The 22535-nt window shown below is 31.3% G+C and overlaps 1 protein-coding gene and 1 long non-coding RNA gene across 2 annotated transcripts; one reads left to right on the top strand and one right to left on the bottom strand.

Moving 5' to 3' along the window:
• Positions 1-7378: 7378 nt before the first annotated feature.
• On the bottom strand, positions 7379-17955 carry LOC132714033 (derlin-2-like). The gene is made up of 6 exons (XM_060696764.1): positions 17775-17955; positions 17506-17571; positions 10756-10923; positions 9844-10039; positions 8618-8708; positions 7379-7985 (listed from the first exon to the last, which is right to left on the bottom strand). The coding sequence occupies exons 1-6, from the start codon at positions 17862-17864 to the stop codon at positions 7856-7858; spliced, it is 741 nt and encodes a 246-aa protein (XP_060552747.1). The 5' UTR covers positions 17865-17955; the 3' UTR covers positions 7379-7855.
• LOC132714039 (uncharacterized) lies at positions 11892-15517 on the top strand. Its single transcript, XR_009623515.1, has 3 exons — positions 11892-12164; positions 13671-13865; positions 14658-15517. It is a non-coding gene; the product is annotated as an uncharacterized LOC132714039 (long non-coding RNA).
• Positions 17956-22535: the final 4580 nt, after the last annotated feature.

The following is a 22535-nucleotide window of genomic DNA, read 5'->3' on the forward strand; positions in this document are numbered from 1 at the left end:
TGTTTTAAAGTTAACCCCTACTTATGGGAGATAAGAGTAGAATTGTATATTAAAACTATATTAAAACTCACAAAATTTGTATTAAGCAAACACAAATCTATCATAAAGGTGCCTTTTTATTACTTGTTTATAAATCATTTTACGCCATACTTTTACAAGGTGCGTAATTTATGCCGAACAAACAATGCGGTCATATAATTACCATACTAAGCATGTGAATTTATAACCAAAGTTCAAATAGAGAGCTTTTAATTGTTTATTCAGAGATTTTTAAATTACGTGAACTTCTCTTAAGTACGGACAACAATCATCGTAAAAATTCGATTATAAATCGGGCAGGTTTCGTCGAGTAGATAAGGTATTCAAATCAGTAAGGATGCACAGTTTATTTGACCAGGTTGTAACGTAATGCAGGAATCGTGTATCAGAATTTGTTTTAAGTAAAAAGGAAAACACACCTTATTTATATAAGTGAAATGGATATAAAAAATTCGATAACTTGATATGATTGATAACATCAATCCGCTAGATATGTTTTAACTAGCAGAAATCTCCATTCGACGATTTCAAACGTTGAGTAATAAAGATTTCTGAAGCAAAAGTTTTTTTGGATAATATAATTACAAAAAGACAGAAGTATGGATTTAGCTGACATAGACGGTGATACAGACTGGCACCGTTATGATGTTTCTTTTTTGACGACAATGCGGTTAAAACAAGAGCAGAAGAACTTGAACAAAGTATTGAAACAACTGGAAAGACAGAGGAAAAAATCCCTCGAAATGTTTCAATACCAACGTGAACAGACGGAGATTGATCTTCAACAAAGAGTTCTAAAACGATCGACGTCACTGTCAGAGCTCTCCAGAACTAAAGGTAAAAAAGAATCCATTGCTATCTCCCGGCGCGAGAGTCTGAATGTTTTGCGCGCGCATAACGGATCCGTCTGGAACAATGCTCTTGGACGACCAACTTACGGTAAAATGAAAAGTGTTTCTCAAGAATCTGGAAAAAAACAAAGGAAATTGACAGAAACTACATATTTTAGACAAAAGAAAGAAAACGACAGACAAATACAGTTGCGTGATGCATACTTCCGCATTCGTCCGCAGACGACGTCACGGAACGTAGAAATGAAAACAGAAAGTTTGACATTGCCTCCATTAACAAGAGGTTACACAGATTTAGGTCATGTGACAAATAGACGTCACAATAAAAACGAACTGGATATGGATTCCCTAATAACACGATGGATTGCTTTGAGCAAAGAATATAGGTTTTACAATGAATGAAAAGTGAGGGTTGGATTATTATAATAATATCGCAAAATGCAGGTCATCTGAGGGAAATCGTGTACTACAGCTGAATAGCTCAAAAATCGTTCAGTAATGTATTTTGACAGGATTTAAAGTTCAAACTTGAAATTACAATAAAAAGTGATCAATTTTATCTTATTGTTATAAAGTATGTGGAAAAATTGCGATTGAGAATCTAATTTTTAGTGATGCGAGTACAGAAGTAGATCTACTGAGATAAAATAAACAACTTGAAACTGCTTTATCTGTAAAGTATTAACATTAAAGTTATCGGTAAATAAACAAAAATGTGCCTCTTTTTTTTTTTTAAGATTACAATACGCTTCAAATTACAGGAGTATTCATTGAAGAAAAATCTAACTAGTAATTTTGCAATTTGTTTTACTTTTGACCTTTTCCATTACAGCTTAGGCCCTACCAGACTCGTCTGGTTTTAATTATCCGAATTCCCATTCATTATCTAGATCTACACTTAAGCTATTACATAAAACCAGTTTTATCCGGAAAACCATGCATTTTTCACATAAAATTTTACTTCGAATTAATACCGTCTAATTTCTGTAACTCGAACAGAATTCTGTTTGGCGCCGATGGGTGTTCTAAATATAGAATCCGTTTTAGTCCTCCAAAGGAGTCCATCATAAAAGTCTTAAAGTAAGTATCATTTATAGTGGGCGCAGTTTTAGTAAGACATAAAATTTGAAATAATTAATTACATATATCAGCTCGGCCACTTAAAACAGAAATATATTCAAGATAGTCAAGAAATATACTCGGACATAAATTGAAAATTGTATTCTAATGCTATTACATATCCGATGTATACGCTTTTCAGTTTTTGGTAATTTTTTACAATTAGAATAAATGTCCTAGACAAATGGAGTGAGCAAATGGCCTGCAATTTTGCACACAAGTTATTGGTCTTGATCGACATCAAACCGACATTAATCTCCACAAATTATTTCCAGTTCCGTCATGTCAAAAAACCCTCAGTGGAGTCCCTTTAACACAGAGTTATATTCCAGAACCCAGAAATACTGGTTACGTTACCACGGTGCTTAAAACCATGCGAGTTTTTATGATCTGCGAGGAACATAAAACCAATACAAACAGCGGTCAAGGTTTTAAATATATATTTTCTTCCCTTATTTCTTTAATATTTCATTTTATGGGATAAAATGTTGAGCCGACACAAAGAATATTATTCCTGGGCATTACGTTTTTTGTTTTTTTACTTTATTTTCATTTGTTGTTGTTGTTTTTCTTTACTTTCCGTAAAACATTCTGCATTTTTCGTGTAATTTTGCTAATTTTAATGCTTCCGAGGGATTACTTTTTCCAGATATTGTTTCACTAAACATATTCTATATATTTACTTAAAATATTACTACATTTAAAGATCTTGTATGTTGTATTTAAGGCTTTAAGTGTTACCACACTTTAGTGAAATTATATATATGTATATAATTATGCTTCTAAAACAATTTTCAAACATCGAAGAATATGTAAAGTACAGCATATATAATGTCACGTTGTATGTTATCATTAAAATATATGCATTCATTTCTTATTGAAAAAATTGACTTAGACTTTATAGAAAATAAATTTCTAATGACCTCCCTTTACTAATATGAAAATGTAAATTCCGTAATATCTTTACAAATAATGCTTTTTGGAACTTACAATATTGATAAATCTTCATTTGAGCATTATACTTATGATATAAAACCATAAAAATTCGAATAACGGGATCTTTAAGACATAACCAGCATTGGGTAAATAGTTTGGCGGCATACTATTTGATATATCTGCCTATCTCTCTCAACTTAAGGGTCGTTTACTCCAGCCGAGATTGGGAAACGATCATCTCGCATACTAGTATCACAAAATGAGATTAGATAATAACAATTTAATATTTCAAGTACTGTGTATTTTGTAATGCGTTAGATTACTATAATACATGTGTATGTAGGTGAACAAATCAGTTTATTTTAGTCTGACTATGTCGGAAACTATAATCTAATTGAAAAACTCTCGAATCCGCCGTTCCTGGAACCAACCAGTACTAAGCAACGAGTTTAAAGTTGCTTGCTCACGGAAACGGCTTGCCCCTGACAGGGTTGACACCCACACGGCCAACAATCCTTAAATTACCAGGCCGACACGTTAACCATACACTCGGCCACGCCGCTACTGCTGATACCATATGTCAAATACAAGTTTATTTTCGTTTTTCAGTTTGAAATGGCAAAAATACTGACCACGCATGGCGAAAATAATCAATTTTTATTGGTGGAATAAATACCTTGTACACCAGTCCCATCCCTTGTACACTATTTCAGGCACGAGCCAGCATTCGACTTGAGCCAGCTTTCGACTTCAATAAGGGAATTTCTGAAAAGCTTCCCAACACTTAAATGGCTTAATATAATGTAGATGACTTTTTTTTATTGAAAATGAAAACTTTTGTTTTAATAAATTACTTTATTTTTTTGTCAAATATAATGTTAAGTCAAAACAATGTCACAAAACCAGGATATTATAAATGAGAAATAATGTTATGTAAGTACATGAAACAACTTGACCTGTCTCTGGTCATTTAAATATTCAATAATAAATCAACTTCCATTCCACCTCCCTATATCCCATCCCTTTTTTATAATAAAATTAATTAAGACTTCTGTTTAAATTTGGCACTTTCCATCGTCAAAACTAAAGCTGAAATATCAATGTTAAAAAAACCCAAAGGAAATAAAATTTCACCGGCCGAATCATTACCATCTATTCTGAAAGATTCTAATTTTCATTCTAAATTTCATAGCGGACTAATTTTTGTAATAATTATAAACAGGCTGTATTAAAACTTAAAGATTGACTATGCTCATATTTAAAAATTAAAAAGTATTGTTAATTGCTTCAGTCTCTTTGTAAATATAAAATAAACGTGTTTTGACTTCACACAAAGAAGATATGTTATGTTTAAGATCCTACAACCTATAAATGGTCACCATATGAATACATGTATATAGTGCCATTAAAAAAGGCAGCTTTTTTAAAGAAAAGACCAACTTTACTTGACCTTTAATATTGAACACAGCTTCTCATACAAAGTTTATTCATTCTTTTATTCAAATTAAGACATATTCTGTAAGAATTTCATAGATTTCAAAAAAAATTATGTGGTTAAAATATTTTACTCAAGAATGAGCATACTATATCTTTAAATGTGTGCAAAAAGACTAGAAAAATTAATATTTAGTCAGAAAGCGCCTATATGTACATGAACTTAAAAAAAAATAAGAAGGCGTTCCTCTTTTTTTGGGGAAATAATAAAAATTTCTAATACAACATGGTTGTTTATAAAAACAAAACTATTTTTTAAAATTTTTGTATTTCAAAAAAACTACCCCGTCCAAAAACCAAATAATGGGTTTGCACCAGCATGGACCCCGAACAAATTGCGCACCCCGCAGTTTTTATCAGGATCCCTGTGATCGTTAAAACCCCATAAAATAGAGTGTGGAAAAGCATATTATCAGATGCGCGGTCCCCCGGGGGGGATTTTAAAACCCATTATGGGTTTTGTTGGGGGGCTCAAAAAGGTTTAAAAAATTTAAATAATGCTAAAACCATGGTTTCACTGTTTTAACAATAATAATCATTAAAGTCCAATTCAAAATAATACCAGTATATTAATACAAAAATAAACTGCTGTTTTAAACAATAATCAATAAATGTCTTAAAAAATAGTTCTTTCCACTGGACAGTTCACATTTTCTGTTATTGCAATATATGACATAGTAATGCACTTTTATAAAGTTGAATAATTGACAGAATATTGCAATATTTGATTAAACATTGAATAATTGACAGCATATTGCAATATTTGATCAAACATTGAATAATTGACACCATATTGCAATATTTGACTAAATATTGAATAATTGACAGCAAATTGCAATATTTGATTAAACATTGAATAACTGACAGAATATTGCAATATTTGATAGAATGCAGGTATATTGAAAGAATATTGGAACAAACATTAAATAATTGATAAAATGCTTCAATAATTGATCGACCATTGAATAATTAACAGAATATTGCAATATTCGATTAAACATTGAATAATTGACAGCATATTGCAATATTTGATTAAACATTGAATAATTGACAGAATATTGCAATATTCCATTAAACATTGAATAATTGACAGAATATTGCAATATTCGATTAAACATTGAATAATTGACAGAATATTGCAAAATTCGATTAAACATTGAATAATTGACATAATATTGCAATATTCAATTAAACATTGAATAATTGACAGCATATTGCAATATTTGATTAAACATTGAATAATTGACAGCATATTGCAATATTCGATTAAACATTGAATAATTGACAGAATATTGCAAAATTCGATTAAACATTGAATAATTGACAGAATATTGCAATATTCGATTAAACATTGAATAATTGACAGCATATTGCAATATTTGATTAAACATTAAATACTTGACAGGATATTGCAATATTTGATAAAGCATTAAATAATTGACAGGATATTGCAATATTTGATAAAGCATTAAATAATTGACAGGAAATTGCAATATTGAATTAAACATTGAATTATTGACAGCATTTTGCAATATTTACTGAAGTATTATTGATTGAAGTGAACATTTTGACTTTTATTTCAATGCATGACTGAAAATGCTTTTTTTTTTACTTAGTACTAATACAGCCTAGGCAACTGTCTTAGGTTCAACTATTACAACTAACCAATTCCTACCTTTAACCTTTTTGTGTAATAGTCTTGTATTTAAAATAAAAAAATATCATTGTCAATAATAGCAGCTACGTAATTCTTTCAAGTAAACAAAGAGCCCATGTTTAGGTTAAATAATAACAGTTTGTGACTTTAAAATTGGTCATGTCATATAACTGCAGAAAACTTCACTTGTTGAAGGGTGAAAGTGACTCTACTAAGGATATGGGTTATATTTTTATGAGATTTTTATGCCATTTCATCTGGCCCTAACATAACAAACACAATACTGTACACAATGCTTGGACAATGATGTTATAACATAATCATCAGGATGTACAGTTTGACATAGAAATCTACATGATGCTTAGGCCGTTTAAGTTGTTTTACCACATGACCAAAGAAAAGCATGTCATTTAAACTTATGATGGTAATTTGTTAAAAATGGAAACTTTCAAGGATGCCTGAAACTGAAAAAAAATATGTTGCAGGCTCAGTTTGACAGAGCCTGTTCATAGCTGGTACTGGCAAATACAAACTACTGTCCATGCCCCTAAGCACAAACTTAAGCAGAATTCAACATTTTTTACATGGAAATGGCAAAAATTTGAATCATTAACTGATGTATTCTGAATTTAGCATTGACTGAAACACAACCAATTCCCAATTTGGGAACTTAGTTTAAATCATACCCATCAAACTCCCTCATAACATCTCAGATACATTAATTTCGCAATTACAAAAATATAGTGCAAACTGTATAAATATCACTACTATCAAGGTTATGGTACAAATTCTGTCCTCTGTCTATTCATCATTGAATATGAGCACATTCCCCCTTATTTCCCTTTAAAGGCCCATTAAGCCTCAAAAATGATATTATTTTCTATTTTTCAAAACCATTTTATTTATTGTGCCATATCACAGTTTTCAAAAAGTTACTCTTAGGCCATATAACTAACCCATCTTTTTCTTGTTATATATTTTGGCATTCAGTGCAGTAATAGTGATTTTTGTTTGAAAATCAAAATACGGTGATTATACCACTTTGTTTATATTTCACATTAAATGAGCCGTGTCACGACAAAACCAACATAATGGGTTTGCAACCAGCATGGATCCAGACCAGCCTGCACATCCGCGCAGTCTGATCAGGATCCATGCTGTTCGCTATCTGTTTCTCGACTTGTAAAAGGGTTGGTAAGCGAACAGCATGGATCCTGATCAGACTGCGCGGATGCGCAGGCTGGTCTGGATCCATGCTGGTCGCAAAACCATTATGTTGGTTTTGTCATGACACGGCTCAAATACTATAACATTAAGTGCTACTTTCTTCTAGTGGTAATCAAGTATGTGTAACTTGCTCTTAACCAATTCAACAAACAGTTTAAAACAAATGTTTGTCCTATTTAAGGAAGGAAAAAAATGTCGTAATTTCTGAGGCTTTCTGTGCCTTTAATGAATCAATACATAGACTCATCATTCACTTAAGGTCACTCTAAACACAGTATCATCATATCCAATTATCCCCGTGTCATCCAGATGGCCGCAACACATTTGCACTTCATTCGTTGAAAAAGTCCAGGTGTCAACTTTCATTATTCTTTTACCTTTCAATATAAATATATCTTTCCCCATAGTCAAAAAGAAAAAAATTCTCATGGATTCGCAAAACAAGATTTTTCCAGGTATTAGCAATCCATATCACATTATTGTTTTTATCTAAAATTATGCACAGATCCCGTCAATAGTGAGTGCTCAAAGTTCATTCTTGATGATCCCTTTCATCTTGCTCCCCTGCCCTCTGACCTTCACCCCAGTCAAACCCTCCAGGGCGCTCCTCTGGTAACGGGTTATAGTTCGGATCATCTTCTCTAGCATCAAATATTGTTTTTCTGAAATGAAGAGAAAAGAAATTATCATTTGAGATGTTTCCCTAAAAACAATGTGAAACAACTTTGAAATATATCAGCAATGTATTAGAATTTAGATTGTGCAACAGTTAGTTTCCTTATCAACAAAAAGTTATCAGACAATTCAAATTTTAAACTAAGGGAGACAATTCAAGTATAAACTATATATGTTGTGTACAAGTTACTTCCCTTATTTACCTCTCTCTTGTATGATATCATAAATATTCATCATTAAAACATGTCCATTTAACTATAAACGGAATTCAATCAATGTTTTATGTATTATAGTTAAATAGTCTAAAATGGAAATTCTGTAGTACCATTTATAATTTAAATATGAACATACATGTATAATATTATCATTCATCCTATAAATGTCATATTAAAACACTTATAACTATATCAACATTTCTTTCTCATAAAAATATCCAAATGATACATTTATGTTGGTTTTTTTTATCATTATTAGAAAATGTGCCAATTGTAGACCAATCCACTTAATACTATTTAAGTTTTCAACCAGCAATGCATAGGATAGCCTTTTAAATGATTGCATTCCTATACAATAACCTCTTTTATATTTCCTTTTGTGACACAATTAATATAAAACTTACAAAAATCCTGGAGTTCTTAAAATCTTGAAACCACCAGGTTGTTGTGGAAAAATATCTTCCAAAAAGAAATATATATGTCCTACTGCAATACCTGTAAATAATAAATACATCTATGTTAACTTTTACTAATAAAATAAATTATGATACCAGTATTTATAAATATTCTAAAGAATATAATGCCCATTGCGCCACAATTTTTTTTACCGCTTTTACACTTCATAATGAAAAGTTTGATTGTTTGATTGGGTTTTACGTCACACCGACACAGTATTGGTCATTTGGCAACATTACAGCTTTACTGGTGGAGGAAGACCTCAGGTGCCCTTCCTTGCATTATTTCAGGCATGAACAGGCACCTAAGTACAACCACTGACGTTCCGTAAGCAGAATCCAAAGTCCCTGTCGGGATTCGAACCCACAGCAGTGAGGGGCAAATGGTTTGAAGTCAGCAACCTTAACCACTTGGCCACGGAATGAAAAGATATTCACTGTAAGGATAATGATAGAGGTATGACGGCAAAATTTTGTATGTGCTTTGGAAACACATTTACTTTAATATCGTCAAATGACATTTTATGACATTTTTGCTCTCCAAGTACTGAAATAACTAAAGCTTGTTTACAAAAAATATAAAGAAAAAAAAAAAAAAAAAAAACAATTTTTATAGTTCCCGAATCTATAATTTGCTTGGTGTTTTAAAGGACTGGCATATATTTTTCTTTAAAGATCAGTAAAAATATATATAAATCAAACCACACATGCTGACTGAAATAGGTGAGATATCGACCCATTCTGGTAATATTTTAACATATACTTATTATATATATATTATATACAAATGTATAATTTATTTCACAAACACTGGGTCAATTTCAAAATTCCATTACAACTTTTATGATTAAAATGATGATAACTTAAATAAGTAGGAAACATTTTAATGGCATTTCTTTTATATACATGTAATACTTAACCAAAATTATGATATTGTACAGTATCAAATTGTAATTATTTCTTAAAAAGTAAATCATGTCAGTATTTTGCTGAAATTCTAATAACGAAATTCTAATAAATTTCTGTTACACTAACAGTAGAGACCACCTCATTCCAAACTAGGACGCAGACTCTTAATTTTCATCAACAACTGTTTACTCAATTATTAACTTATTCATAAACATGGCACAGGCAGGCTACATTTAACAATTAAAACACAAATAAAGATCACTTACCCATTAAATCCACTATAACAGAATTTCCCAGTAATAATGAGAATCCCAAAAGCACCCAAGGTAAGTATGGAGCTTGGAAATTCATTAGTCCAAAAAAGTTCATCCTTACATAAGGATTACGTCGACTCCACACATAAACTAACATAATTGTAAATGCACTACCTAAAAACACTAGATTTACAAAAAGAGCAACAATCTGAAGTTATGTTAAGGAAGCATTTGTTTAACAGACAGACAGACAGAGAGTTTTAAGTACTGATACCGGTATTTAGTGTTTTTTGTCATACTGTTTCAAAGACATTTTGTGACATTTAGAGGTGAGTACAAAACATCTCTGGAATGTCATTTGTGACAAGGTAATGCTGCCACACCATTTCTAGCAACATGATAATTTTAGCATGTTATTTGTTTCTAGCATGTCCATTCTGGCATTCATTTCAGAATTTTCTAGCATATCATATCTGGCATGATATAACTATCATATCATTCTAGCATGACATTTCTAGCATAAGTTGACATGTCTGGTATGTCATTTCTAACACATCATTTTAGTCATGACATTACTGTCATATCAATTCTGGTATGTCATTCCTAGCATACTATATCTGGCAAGACATTTCTAGCATATTGATTTAGCATGACATTACTTTCATGTTATTTCCAGCATATCTTTTTTGGCCAAGACATTTTTAACAGGACATTTCTGACATGTCATTTCTTACATTACATTACTATCATGTAATTCCTAGCACATCATTTCTAGCATGTCATTTCTGGTATAACATTTCTAGCATGTCATTTGATTTCTAGCAAGACATTGTCTGACCATCATTTATGGCATGTCATTTCTTGTATATCATTTCTAGCATGCCATGCTTGTACAGAATTAAAATCTTACAATAGAAAGGATACAATCATTAATGATCCACCAAATATAAACATGAAGAAAAAATCCGCTGTCTTCCCTCGAAATGAGCCCTCCTCTAACATACGACAATATCGATATGTGAAAATCAGATTGAATAGAAAGTTAAAACCAATTGGTCCAAAATACATAAAGTTCGTAAAAAGCCGCCATACCTACAACAGAAAGAATATGTGCTTTCATTCATGTCACATTGTTTTTGCTGAAAAATGAACTTTACCAATTCTGTAACATATCTACGGTAGTATGTATAACATTGTAAAATTTTAAAATTTATTGTTTTAAGAAAAGGAATTAATATTCTTAATTCATGTGAAACTTTGAAGGTATTAAATTTGAAAAGTTTAAGTATGACAAAAGTTATTTTTTATCACCAAAACTCTACTAGCAGGCTGTCAACCAGGTCTTATCCGAAATAAAGGAAGAATATAGGAATGTTTTAGCAGGAAATATAGGAGTTTTTGGACCATTTTGAGGCAAAAAAATAGGAGTTTTCAACTTAAATTGTTTAACTTACCAATGCTTATATAAATGTAAATTATTCTTACTTTTACACATGCTGTTTCTACAATAAAATGTCTACCGTATAAGTGAAGGAAACCATTAGCAGGCTGTCCAGCACCTTCCGACATAAACTTAGGGCAAATTTTACGGTAATATTTCAGAAATTTTAGGGCTAAAATTAGGAAATTTAGGATACGTAATAGAAATTTTAGGGCTAAAATTTGCAATTTTATGACTAAATAAACTAAGGTCCCAAAAGACCATGATGTGGGCTAACCTTTGCATATTTGACACAAAAGTAACTCACAAATAATGCTATAGTTTAGTAATAGAGCAAAGGTTCTACCAGTGTGGACTCACTTGTCAACTGCCTCCCCTGCGGAAATGGTCAGTCAAATCATGTTCAAACCATATTTTTTAAAATGGCTGAACATGTCAAAAAGAACATGTTCTACCTATGTTTTGGGAATGTTATAACCACAAGTGTCTAAAAGGAATTCTTATTAGTGAAATTCTTGCACAATGCAGCTTTTGATAATTATTATGGACAAATGAATTTTTTTGTAAAAGTAGGTAAAAACTAAAAAGTAAAAAGGCATTTGCCTTATAGGCCAGTCATAATAGAAATTAAGGTAAAACTAATTCCTTCACAAGTGTTTTCACGATTAAATAAAAGATAAACATTATCTACATTTTGAGAAAAAAGTCCTCAAAAAATCTCCTTGTAGAATCCTGAAAAATCGATCATAAAGATTTAGTAAAAATCGATATTTAAATGTGTCTCTTAAATTACACCATACTTTAATTTTATGCACGTTCGGTGACGTCACGTTTATTATATTTTCGTTGAAAGATCTGAAGTTAATTCAATTCCAGCATTCCTAGTGCAAGGGTGAGTAATTTTAGTTTTTTTTATATTCTTCTGTATAAATTAGGGAAAAATATGTCAGTAGATAGATTTAATTGACCACCAATTAATCGATTATGCAGATGACAAAATGTGTCATATAATTTCGCGATTTTAAACTCAATTTTGAATGAAGTAATCCTTAAAAAAGAGTTTATCTTTTACTCACTGTTCTACATTGCTTCCTTTTGTACAATTGTCTAAAATGACACAGAATTAACCACACATCTTACTGAGTATTTAAAAAAAATGTGTATGCACAAGTTATGTAATTTTTTCTTTCTACGGAAGCGTGTTGTGACCAAAATCACGAAAATCTAGGGATATTTTTAAAATGTTAAATTTGACTTATTTCAAAGAGTTGGCATGTTTTTTGAATTGTGGAAATCATAATTAAAACAAATAATATGTTAACTTGATGTAAACAAACGTATTTTGTAATACATTTTAATGCATTTTTAAGCGAAATGATAATATTCAAGCATGTTATATGTTATATTACACCCAATAGGGTGTAATCAAGCTAAAACTATTACCTATTAATGAGGAAGTTGTTACTGGAACTTTATACATTATTTTTACTTCTTAACAGAAGACATGGATTTAAAACCCAAATTATTATGCCAATTATTTTATTTTTTTGTAGGCTCAATCATATCATATGCATCTGAGAGTATGGGGTTATAGCAAATCAAAAGATAATTGAGCGTATTCACTTGAAATATTGTGAAATAATTTTAAATGTTAGAGCCAATACAAGCAATGTTCGTATATACGGCGAACTCGGTCGTTTCCCATTGTATATAAATTGATACGTAAGAATATTTTAATTAAATTTTACGGATGACATATGAATTAAGTTTATCTGATTGTTATAAATGGAAAAAAATGGGTATCAAATGTTAAAGAAATGCTAGATATGTATGGTTTATCCGAATACTTTTTTGAAAATAATATCGTAGATAGTAAATTATTTCCAAAAATATTTAAACAAAGAGTTATTGATAATCATATACAAATATGGCATTCATCTGTTGAAAATGATTTTGTTTTACAACTTTGTGTAGCTTGATAATCTACCCTCATGATACCAGTGGCAGTTGTATGTATATTTATAGTAATGTTTTCCATGTTGTTGTCAGCAATCATAGAACAGTTGTTGTATTGTTGTATATTTAGTTAGAAGATGGATAGACACATGACTTCTACACAAGGGGTAATGGGATGCGAGAGAAAAATGGCTTTTTACGTAGATATATCTAATTGAATGTGTCTTTCAGGTTTGTTAATACAACAGAAATTGATATATCAACACAAATTTACATCATTGTTTTACAGCATGATTATAATTAATGCACATACAAAAGAGTTTGCTCATACCAACATTTTCTCAGGCGTTTCCCTGTTATATCATATTATATCATTTCAATACTATTTCTTTTTAATATCTTTTTGATAATGATTTATGGACTTTATATATCTTATTTTCAGAGGAAGGGCTAAACATAGTATGGGATGGTTGATTGCAGAAGACAATATTTAGCGAGAGTCCAGCCTTTTATATTTTGGCGAACATAAATCAATACGTTGATTGGATGTGGCAAGAATTTTCCATATATCCAAGTTAGGAGAGGCTAAATGAGTTATGTTTGAAAAGATCCAGCATTTTTGAAAAGCAATTTACAGGTAAATCAAAGAAAAACCCTCTATATCTTTAATACACAGTTGGTGTACCAGATTCAATTTTGTGTGCTACTGCATATATAACTTTTCTAAAGGGAATTCAGTTTTCTTACATTCTCGGAATTACTAAGATCAGAGATTTGTTTGTTTGTTTTTATGTCACATCAACACTTTACAGGTCATACAATAACTTTCAAGCTTTACTGGTGAAGGAAAAAGTGTGACATAGGTATTATTTTTAGCGCATAGAACCACCAATATTCTATAAGTCAGTTTGGGATAGCTATGTCAGATAATAGATTCCAAAACCCTGGCAGGACTCGAACATACATCCTACATCGTTAACACCGTAAGAAGCAAGTGTTTTGAAGTCAGTGACCTTAAACACTCGACCAAAACTTCCAATTTAGTTATCTGTATGAAAGTATAGGTGCCGGTTTGTTCAGTATTTCCTAATTATATGGCACATTATGCTGTTTCACAGTCGGCGCTTCTTTCAGCCGATAGGCAATTTACACGCTTTAAATTTGTTATAACAATATAACATGAAACCTATTTTCTGAAGAAGAAAGCTGAGGCACGTTTTTGCTGAGGCTAAACGTGCCTCATTAATGTATGAATTATTTGTAGATAATTCAATATAAAAATATAAATCTAAAAGCACAATCCTATCTCGCTTCTCGCTTTTCATAGTACCTACATTTTCAGTTTGACATACAATTGTTTTATTTTAAAAGCAGAATGCAAAGTTCGCATTTTTATTTATCATACTATGTTGTAACATTTATTTTACAGATGCGAAACAATGTGTCTCTGTGAAAAGGGTATAGGCTAAAGGTTTCAACAGCACCGGCCGAAAAGTGGAGAATTGAACAAGGGCAGGGCAATATGTATATATACATGTGTAGCGTTGTCAGACTATATGGATAGTCGGGCCTCGTGACACAAATGATGAAATAACATTGTGTTTTTTCAGTGTCTTAACATTCAGAAGATTCATTTTATTTTAAAATGTCTTTTTTCAATAAATTTTTTTACAAAACTTCCATGGTAAAGTAAGTGCAATTTAGCATTGGTAAGATATTTACTTGAAGGATTGATTTTCAGAACAGAAATGCAAATACAATGTATATAAATAATAATTATTCGTGTAAAATGTATTGCAATTTTGAATTATAATATGAATTTAGATAGATTCATACAACTTTATTCTTGGTAGAGCTAACTTGTAAGAATATTTAATGGAATCTGACTAAAAGTAAAAAAAAAATTTTATCATTAGTGGGTGGGGTAATGTTTTATACCAGTCTAAATGATGATGTATAGATTATGCAGTGTTGCGACTTTTTGAATGTAATCAACATTGGTTGAAGTGTTTTTGATTAAATAAAGCATGTTTGTGTATTAATGTGTTACTTTGTTAATGACCATATTTCCGTAGAATATCTGGGTTATTTAATTTCACAGATTTTTCTAATTGAAAACACATGATTTCAAAACATGACATTTTTAGCATTTTATACTTCGAATTTTTTTGAGGACTTTTTTTCTGTAGCAACACATATATAGTAGATAACAAATATGCAAATATCTTTTCTGAAGGAATTTGTTTGAGGTTGGGTCTTATTTTTGGCTAAAATGCCTAGCCTATTAGTACAGTCATTTGAATAAATGGGAAGCATCTATAATCAACACAAAGAATTGCACATCAAAAAAGTTCATCACACAGACCATTCAATTGCAGTTTATCTAGATCACATAATTGCAAAATGTGTGTACATTGTAATTGGAAATGAGCTTTATATTACTGAACTGCCAAATTATTTTGAGTGTGATTAATTATATGAGTCTGCCTTTTCCTAAATTGCACCATATGAATGAAAGAACAAGAACTGAATGAAATTGATAACTTTGTGGCAAAATAAGCAATTTCTCCTACAAAGATATGAAAAGGATAAATAAGTATGAGGGAAAGAATTAATTTTTCAAAGGATATGTTAACCCATTCAGTACTTTACAATGTTGTTTTGATATTATGCAGATTTCAAATAAAAGAGATTGTACATAAATTTTTGACAACTATTTATAAATGTTTTTAATTAAGAATGTGTTACAACAGCTTCATAATGATCATTTTCAAATATGATATGATACAAATGGACCACTTCAGAAATTTGGATAAAATGAACAAACATAAAATTCAAGATATCTGGAGTTGGCAAAACAGTGTCAAAATATTCCAGAATAAGTGGACTCTTATGGTTATGATTTAATTTCAGGACAATGATATGGTAGTGTTTTTGCTGTTAACTGTCAACATGATTATTAATGACAGATTATAAACAACTGCTTTGATTATGAAAAAGCAATGTTACTGACATAGTCAAAGTAGCTTTTAGTTGAAACGAAACCATTTCAATGTCATCAATTTTGTGTTGGCAAGTCATGGCCAAATCATTTTTTACCATGTTTAAAACATGGTCGACTTTGAGTTATGTTTACAGGGTTACAAGTTATAAGTATGTTTATGACAAAAGATAAAAATAATTAGGAATTTCAGTGAAAAAATAGGGCATTTTTAGGAATTCCCTTCAAATTTTTCACTTTTTTAGGAATTTTAGGGATGCTGGACAGCCTGCATTAGCTTTGAACCACAGCATCAGCAGAAAGTGACAGCAATGCATGACCATCATCTGAATGGTCACCTAAAATAAAGTTGACATACTGATGCACTGCTTTTCATGGTGACCATGCAGATGGCTATGTGGAGCCCAGCAGCCTTGAGCATAGTAATGTGATGCTGATGCAGCCATACACATTCTCTTACCTGTAAAATACAAAAGGCCAAAAGCAGTACCAAAATTTAAATCTCTTTGAATTCCTCGGCAATATATTTTTTTAAAAATATAGGAAAAATATTCAAAATATAGGAGAATATAGGAAAAATAGGAGGTTTTTTAAAATATAGGATTCCGACCCAAAATATAGGAGTTTTATAGGAATATAGGAATTGGTTGACAGCCTGTACTAGATTTGATGATTAGATCCTATAAAATTTTACAATTTTTAAGTGATTTTTGTTAATAGGTAAGTGGCTTAGACTAGATTAAATCACATGATTTGTAAACTTCGCAACTTTTTACTCCACAGAATATTTTTCTAAGATTTCATTAAAATTAACACAAGTTTGGAAGTGTGTTGCTTTAAATCAAACTATATGAAGAAAATGCATCATTTTATACACATTGCATCAAAAAAGGAGAGGTCAAGTTTATGGCCTCTAGCTTTCAAGTTTCACTGGATGAGGAGACCTCAGGTCTGAGGTGCCCCTCCATGCATTATTTAAGGCACAAAACAGGGTCCTCAGTAGAACCATTGACATTCTGTAGGCAAGCTTGTTAGCTTTCTGACATTAAAAGAATCCAAAGACCCTGATGGAATTCAAACCCACAGCAGTCAGGGGCAAGTTATTTGAAATCAACGACTAACCACTCGCCCACTGACGCCCTGGCTTGAGAAGACATGCAGTCTTACTAATGCTTGCAATGCACATTCCTATGTCTTGACAGTAAACAGAGCTACAATGTTTTGACCCATTAGTTCCACTACTCCAGCAAGCTAAGATTTAAAAACGGTTTCTCACCTGATAATTTTTGAATATAAGATCAGGGTTAAAGTAGATCTGAAAAGGTGTAATCACATCCAGTTGCTGAAAAACAGAAATAAAACAAGAGATAAATTAAATATTACACTACAAACTATAAAAATGTTGTCTACAATAAAAGTAACAAAAATTAAGTTGATTTAATAAAAACAACATATTATAAATTCAATGACAAGTGCAGTACATATACAACATGTGAAAGTCAGTGAATGAAAATGAAAATAACAGCAAAATTGATAAAACTTTACCACAGCCAACGTTGTCAAGACACACGCAGTTGTGTATGTCCGTGTCATAGGTGGCATCTGCATATATTCTTGTTGAAACGTTTGAGCCATTTTTCTGGTGATTGTACTTCAAATTATAATAAATGATTACACTAACTTTGTCGTTTTTTATTTTGTTTTTACCGGAAGTTTTCAATGCCACGTCGAAATACGCATGCGTCATGAAATTAAGAGAAAAGGTTGAACACGACCAAATATCAAAAGTAAACAATTTCGAGTGAATTCCGTCCTGTAGTCAACTAGGCCCCAAACTCGTCCCCTATTTATCATTATTGAATTATTTTAACATTTGATACATTATCAGAGAGTTTAACATATGTCTTAAAAAAACTTGCAAGAGATTGATTGAAACTGACACAAAATTTTTGGGGTAATAGGACATTTCGGACCATGGACGTTTCGGACCAGACATTTCGGACCAGATTTTGGGACACTTCGGACCATATTTAGGGACATTTCGGACCAGATTTTTGGACATTTCGGACCATGTGTTGGACATTTCGGATCATGCGTTAGACACTTCGGACCATTGTTTTGGACATTTCGGACCATGTGTTGGACATATGGGATCATGTGTTAGACACTTCGGACCATTATTTTGGACTTTTCGGACCAGAATATTTTTTTTTTATATGTTATGCATCAATTATTCTATGAACAAAAGTGTAACTTTAGAATATATGAGACACCATGGAACGATTTTACACCTATCCAGATTTAGATTTAATATATTTTTCGCTATAAATGAAGAAAATTTAAAAAGAAAAAACAAAACAATGTTTTAATGACACGTTTGCAAAAAAATATTATAAAGTATATACATGAATGAACATGACAAAATTTCAAAAAATCAATTTGGTTTTCAGAAAGGGAAGTCAATTATTGATTGCATATATTTATTTTACATTCTATAATTGCTAAAGTCATTAATTCGGGGAAGAAATTATACTGCATCTTTATTGATTACCAACAGTGTTTTGATAAGATTGAAAGATCATTTCTATGGCAAAAACTCATTTCAGAAAACGTAAGTCTCAAATTAGTGAACGCTATAAAATCTATGTACAAGACTGTTAAATCATGTGTAAGGTATAAAACTTCATATTCAGAATATTAGCTCAAATATAGGCCTAAAACAGGGAGACCCCAGTTCATCTCTCTTTTATGCTGTTCGTCAAACGACATAACACAATATATTAATTTCAGACCTTGATGGGATTTTCACTTTAAACGAGCTTAAACTGTTTCTACTTCTATATGCGACGACCAGGCACTATTTTCTTCTTCGCCAGTTTCCTTACAGTTAATGTTAAACGATGTCGTTAATTATTGTAATATTTGGGATTAAAGATTAATTACTTCTAAAACAAAAGCTATGATTTTTGAAACGTGGCAGACATACGACATTTGATTTTTACATTGACAACACTCTAATTGAAATAGTTCCCTCTTTTAAATATATAGGAATAACTTTGTTTAAAAATGGTAACTGGTTTCGTACCCAAAAAAGTATTTCGCAACATGCTTCATTTTCTTTATTTAATTTATTTAAAATACTTAATTACGCCGAATTTTCAATGTCCCAAAAGCTTTCGTTATTTGATACTCTTGTCGGTTCCGTTCTTAACTTTGGTTCACAAATATCGGGCAGTCATAAAGCACCAGATATCGAAGCTGTACATACAAAATTTTTTTACGACGGGTTCTTTGCGTCAAAAAGTCAACCAATTTATGTGCACTATATGGTGAAACTGGACGATTACCGATGGAATGTAATAGAAAAATAAATATGCTTAAGTATTGGGTACACATTTCTCTCAAAATTGGGCAACTCAAATCAAAATGATATTAGATAGTCACGGTTTCAGTTATATTTGGCATTGTCAGTTTGATATAGACATTCCGTTTGAAGAGATTAAGTTAAGAGTTATTGATACTTACAAACAAAATTGGTACTGTGAAATAAATAATTCTAGTCGCTTACATTTTTATTCAATATACAAACACGATTTTATGTTGAAGAAATATTTTTCAGATGTTTGTGAACAAAAATTTAGAATAGCTTTAACTAAATACAGAATATCAGCACATAATTTACGTATTGAAAACTGGAAAGATATGACGACACACCCAGGCAAAATCGACTATGTACCTTTTGCAATTCTAATCAAATTGAGGACGAATATCATTTCTTGTTGGTCTGCCTTTACTATAGAGATATAAGAATAAAATATTTGCCAAGTTATTATTGCCATTGGCCAACATCACAAAGTTTGAAAGTATCTTATCATCTAATTCTAGAAATGACTCAAAATTTATCAAGATATTTATACTTTGCCCTTTAAAAGAAGAGGTAATTAACATTTTTCTCTTAATTTATGTAGTAATCTTTGTTTTTCATCACAAAAAAAAAATCAAATAAAGATTTATATTTTTGTCATATAACAAATATCCAAATATCCCTCCGCTAACATAGATTTCATAACATTTTGTTTTGCATATTGTTGCTAATAACTATGTTACCTGTCTATTATTATGCTAGAAACGTTGTTATAATGTTTAAAGCAAATAAACTGTATTGTATTGTATTGTATATACAAAAAGACATTTTTATATTGCAGTCTGGACATCATTTTTTTACAATTATAATCAGTTTGTTTATTGTTCTTTAATCGCATTCCAATCAAATCCAATCAATTTAAATATTTGTTGTCAAAGTAGGTGAAAATTGCATACATATGCTTCTTTAATTGAGTGAAACGTAACTTAAACGAGTTCTATTCAGCAATTAAAACGTGTGAAAAACTGAATCGACAAGAATGTCGTTGTTCTTTAATACCTGCTAGAACACGATTTAATTTGGTTTAAATTGACTTTAAATAGGTATATTCTGCGTGTGTATGTGTGTGTGCACTTATTTTACATATTATCAAATAGTTGATTAAACAGGTTCGTATATCAATTTCAATTCTTTTAGATAGATTAAACACAGCGTATCATTATCTCTATATTTTGTATGAAGGACATTCGCATAAATATATCCTACGCTTACCAATATAGTTCTAAAGGTATTCTATTATTGTTTTAAAAAAAAATTCAATATTCAGAAATTGTCGATTGGTAATATAAGCTTGTCAGAAAATGTGAAAATCTCGTCGGACACGTCATAATCGCATGCATTTTGAATACCATAAAATATAACAATGTCAAATATTTGTTGCATTTATTATTAGAAAATATATTAACTACATCCTGAAATAACAAATAATAACATATAAAAAGGAATATATGTGCTGGTCCGAAGTGTCTCCATCATGGTCCGAAATGACCATCACATGGTCCGAAATGTCCCAAAATCTGGTCCGAAACGACCAAAAAATCTGGTCCGAAGTGTCTGGTCCGAAACGTCCGTGGTCCGAAATGTCCGTAATTCCTACTCCTCGTAGGGGCGGTGGAGTGCATGTTTATGCTTGTTAAGATCAAAGTGAACAACCAAACCTTAACACCGATTGTGAAATAATTTGGATAAAATAGCTGCCGGTCCTGACAACATATGACCAATTGTCCTGAAGGAGCTGAGAGCAGAGATTGTTGACATAATCTCAGTTCTCTTTCAAAAATCCCTGACCACCGGTAATATTCCCTATGACTGGACTAATGCAAAAGTATCCATGCCCTGTATACAAAAAATATACTGAAATCTAGACTTCGTCAAACAATGTAGTCGTTCTGTAATAGTACGAATGAAAGCAATAATATTTAGAGAAATGACACTGTGATGCCAACTCTCCTAGAGAAAACAACATATATCGCCAGCAAAATCAAATTGTAAGTTACCAAGATAATAAGGATATCAATACTGTAGAGATTGAACATGAAGGAACTTTTTCTGAAGCTACACAAACGGAATAATCCAGGAGTAGAAAACAATTGAAAAGTGTAAGTAAATGGTAATATAATATTAGAAAGAGAAAGTGCTCTGGTGAAAAGCATATTAATTATTCAGGTAATATACGTAGAAAGCATGAAGTGCTAACGATGAAATTAAGATTGCATGGGAAATTGTAGATTAACTGCAGCCATTATTTTTCGAATACATATAGAAAGCTAGGGTTTTTTTGACGACTTCTGGAAATCAGATAAAATCAGATAAAAACAATTTTATTTTACTACTACAGAAAGATCACTAAAGGTTTCAAAAAGGCTATCATATGCACATGCTTCGCGGAAGACCTTTACATATAGACATTACAATATCTATTTACAGCATACTATCAAATTAAAACGAAAGTGCGCATAGAGCTTTATCTTACAACACTTGATATCATCCACGGGCGCCTTTTCATTATGCTGTAATGAAAGGAATGTAATTACCAAAAACGATAAAGTTAAAAAACTAAGATATAAGTCCCTGGTCCGGCCACAGTTGAATTTGCATCAACTATATTTGGTCTCCGTACACTAAAACCAATATTGACAAAATTGAGATGGTCCAGAAATGTGCTATACGATGGGTAAAAGGGATTACTCCCCTCTCTCCAGTGTCACAGCCATGCTGGAAGAACTGGGCTGACAATCCCCTGTATGAACATCACAGATTGGAATGTAGACTCATCATGTTTTTTAAGATATACCATAGCATAGTTGCAATTAATCTCCGATCTTATGTCAAAGCCCACAAAGATTGACAAGACATATGCAGCCTCAATCCCTAGTTTTAAC

This window comes from Ruditapes philippinarum, unplaced genomic scaffold, assembly GCF_026571515.1.
Source record: "Ruditapes philippinarum isolate M1 unplaced genomic scaffold, ASM2657151v2 ctg1941_1_1_1_1, whole genome shotgun sequence".
Lineage (NCBI taxonomy): Eukaryota > Metazoa > Mollusca > Bivalvia > Venerida > Veneridae > Ruditapes > Ruditapes philippinarum.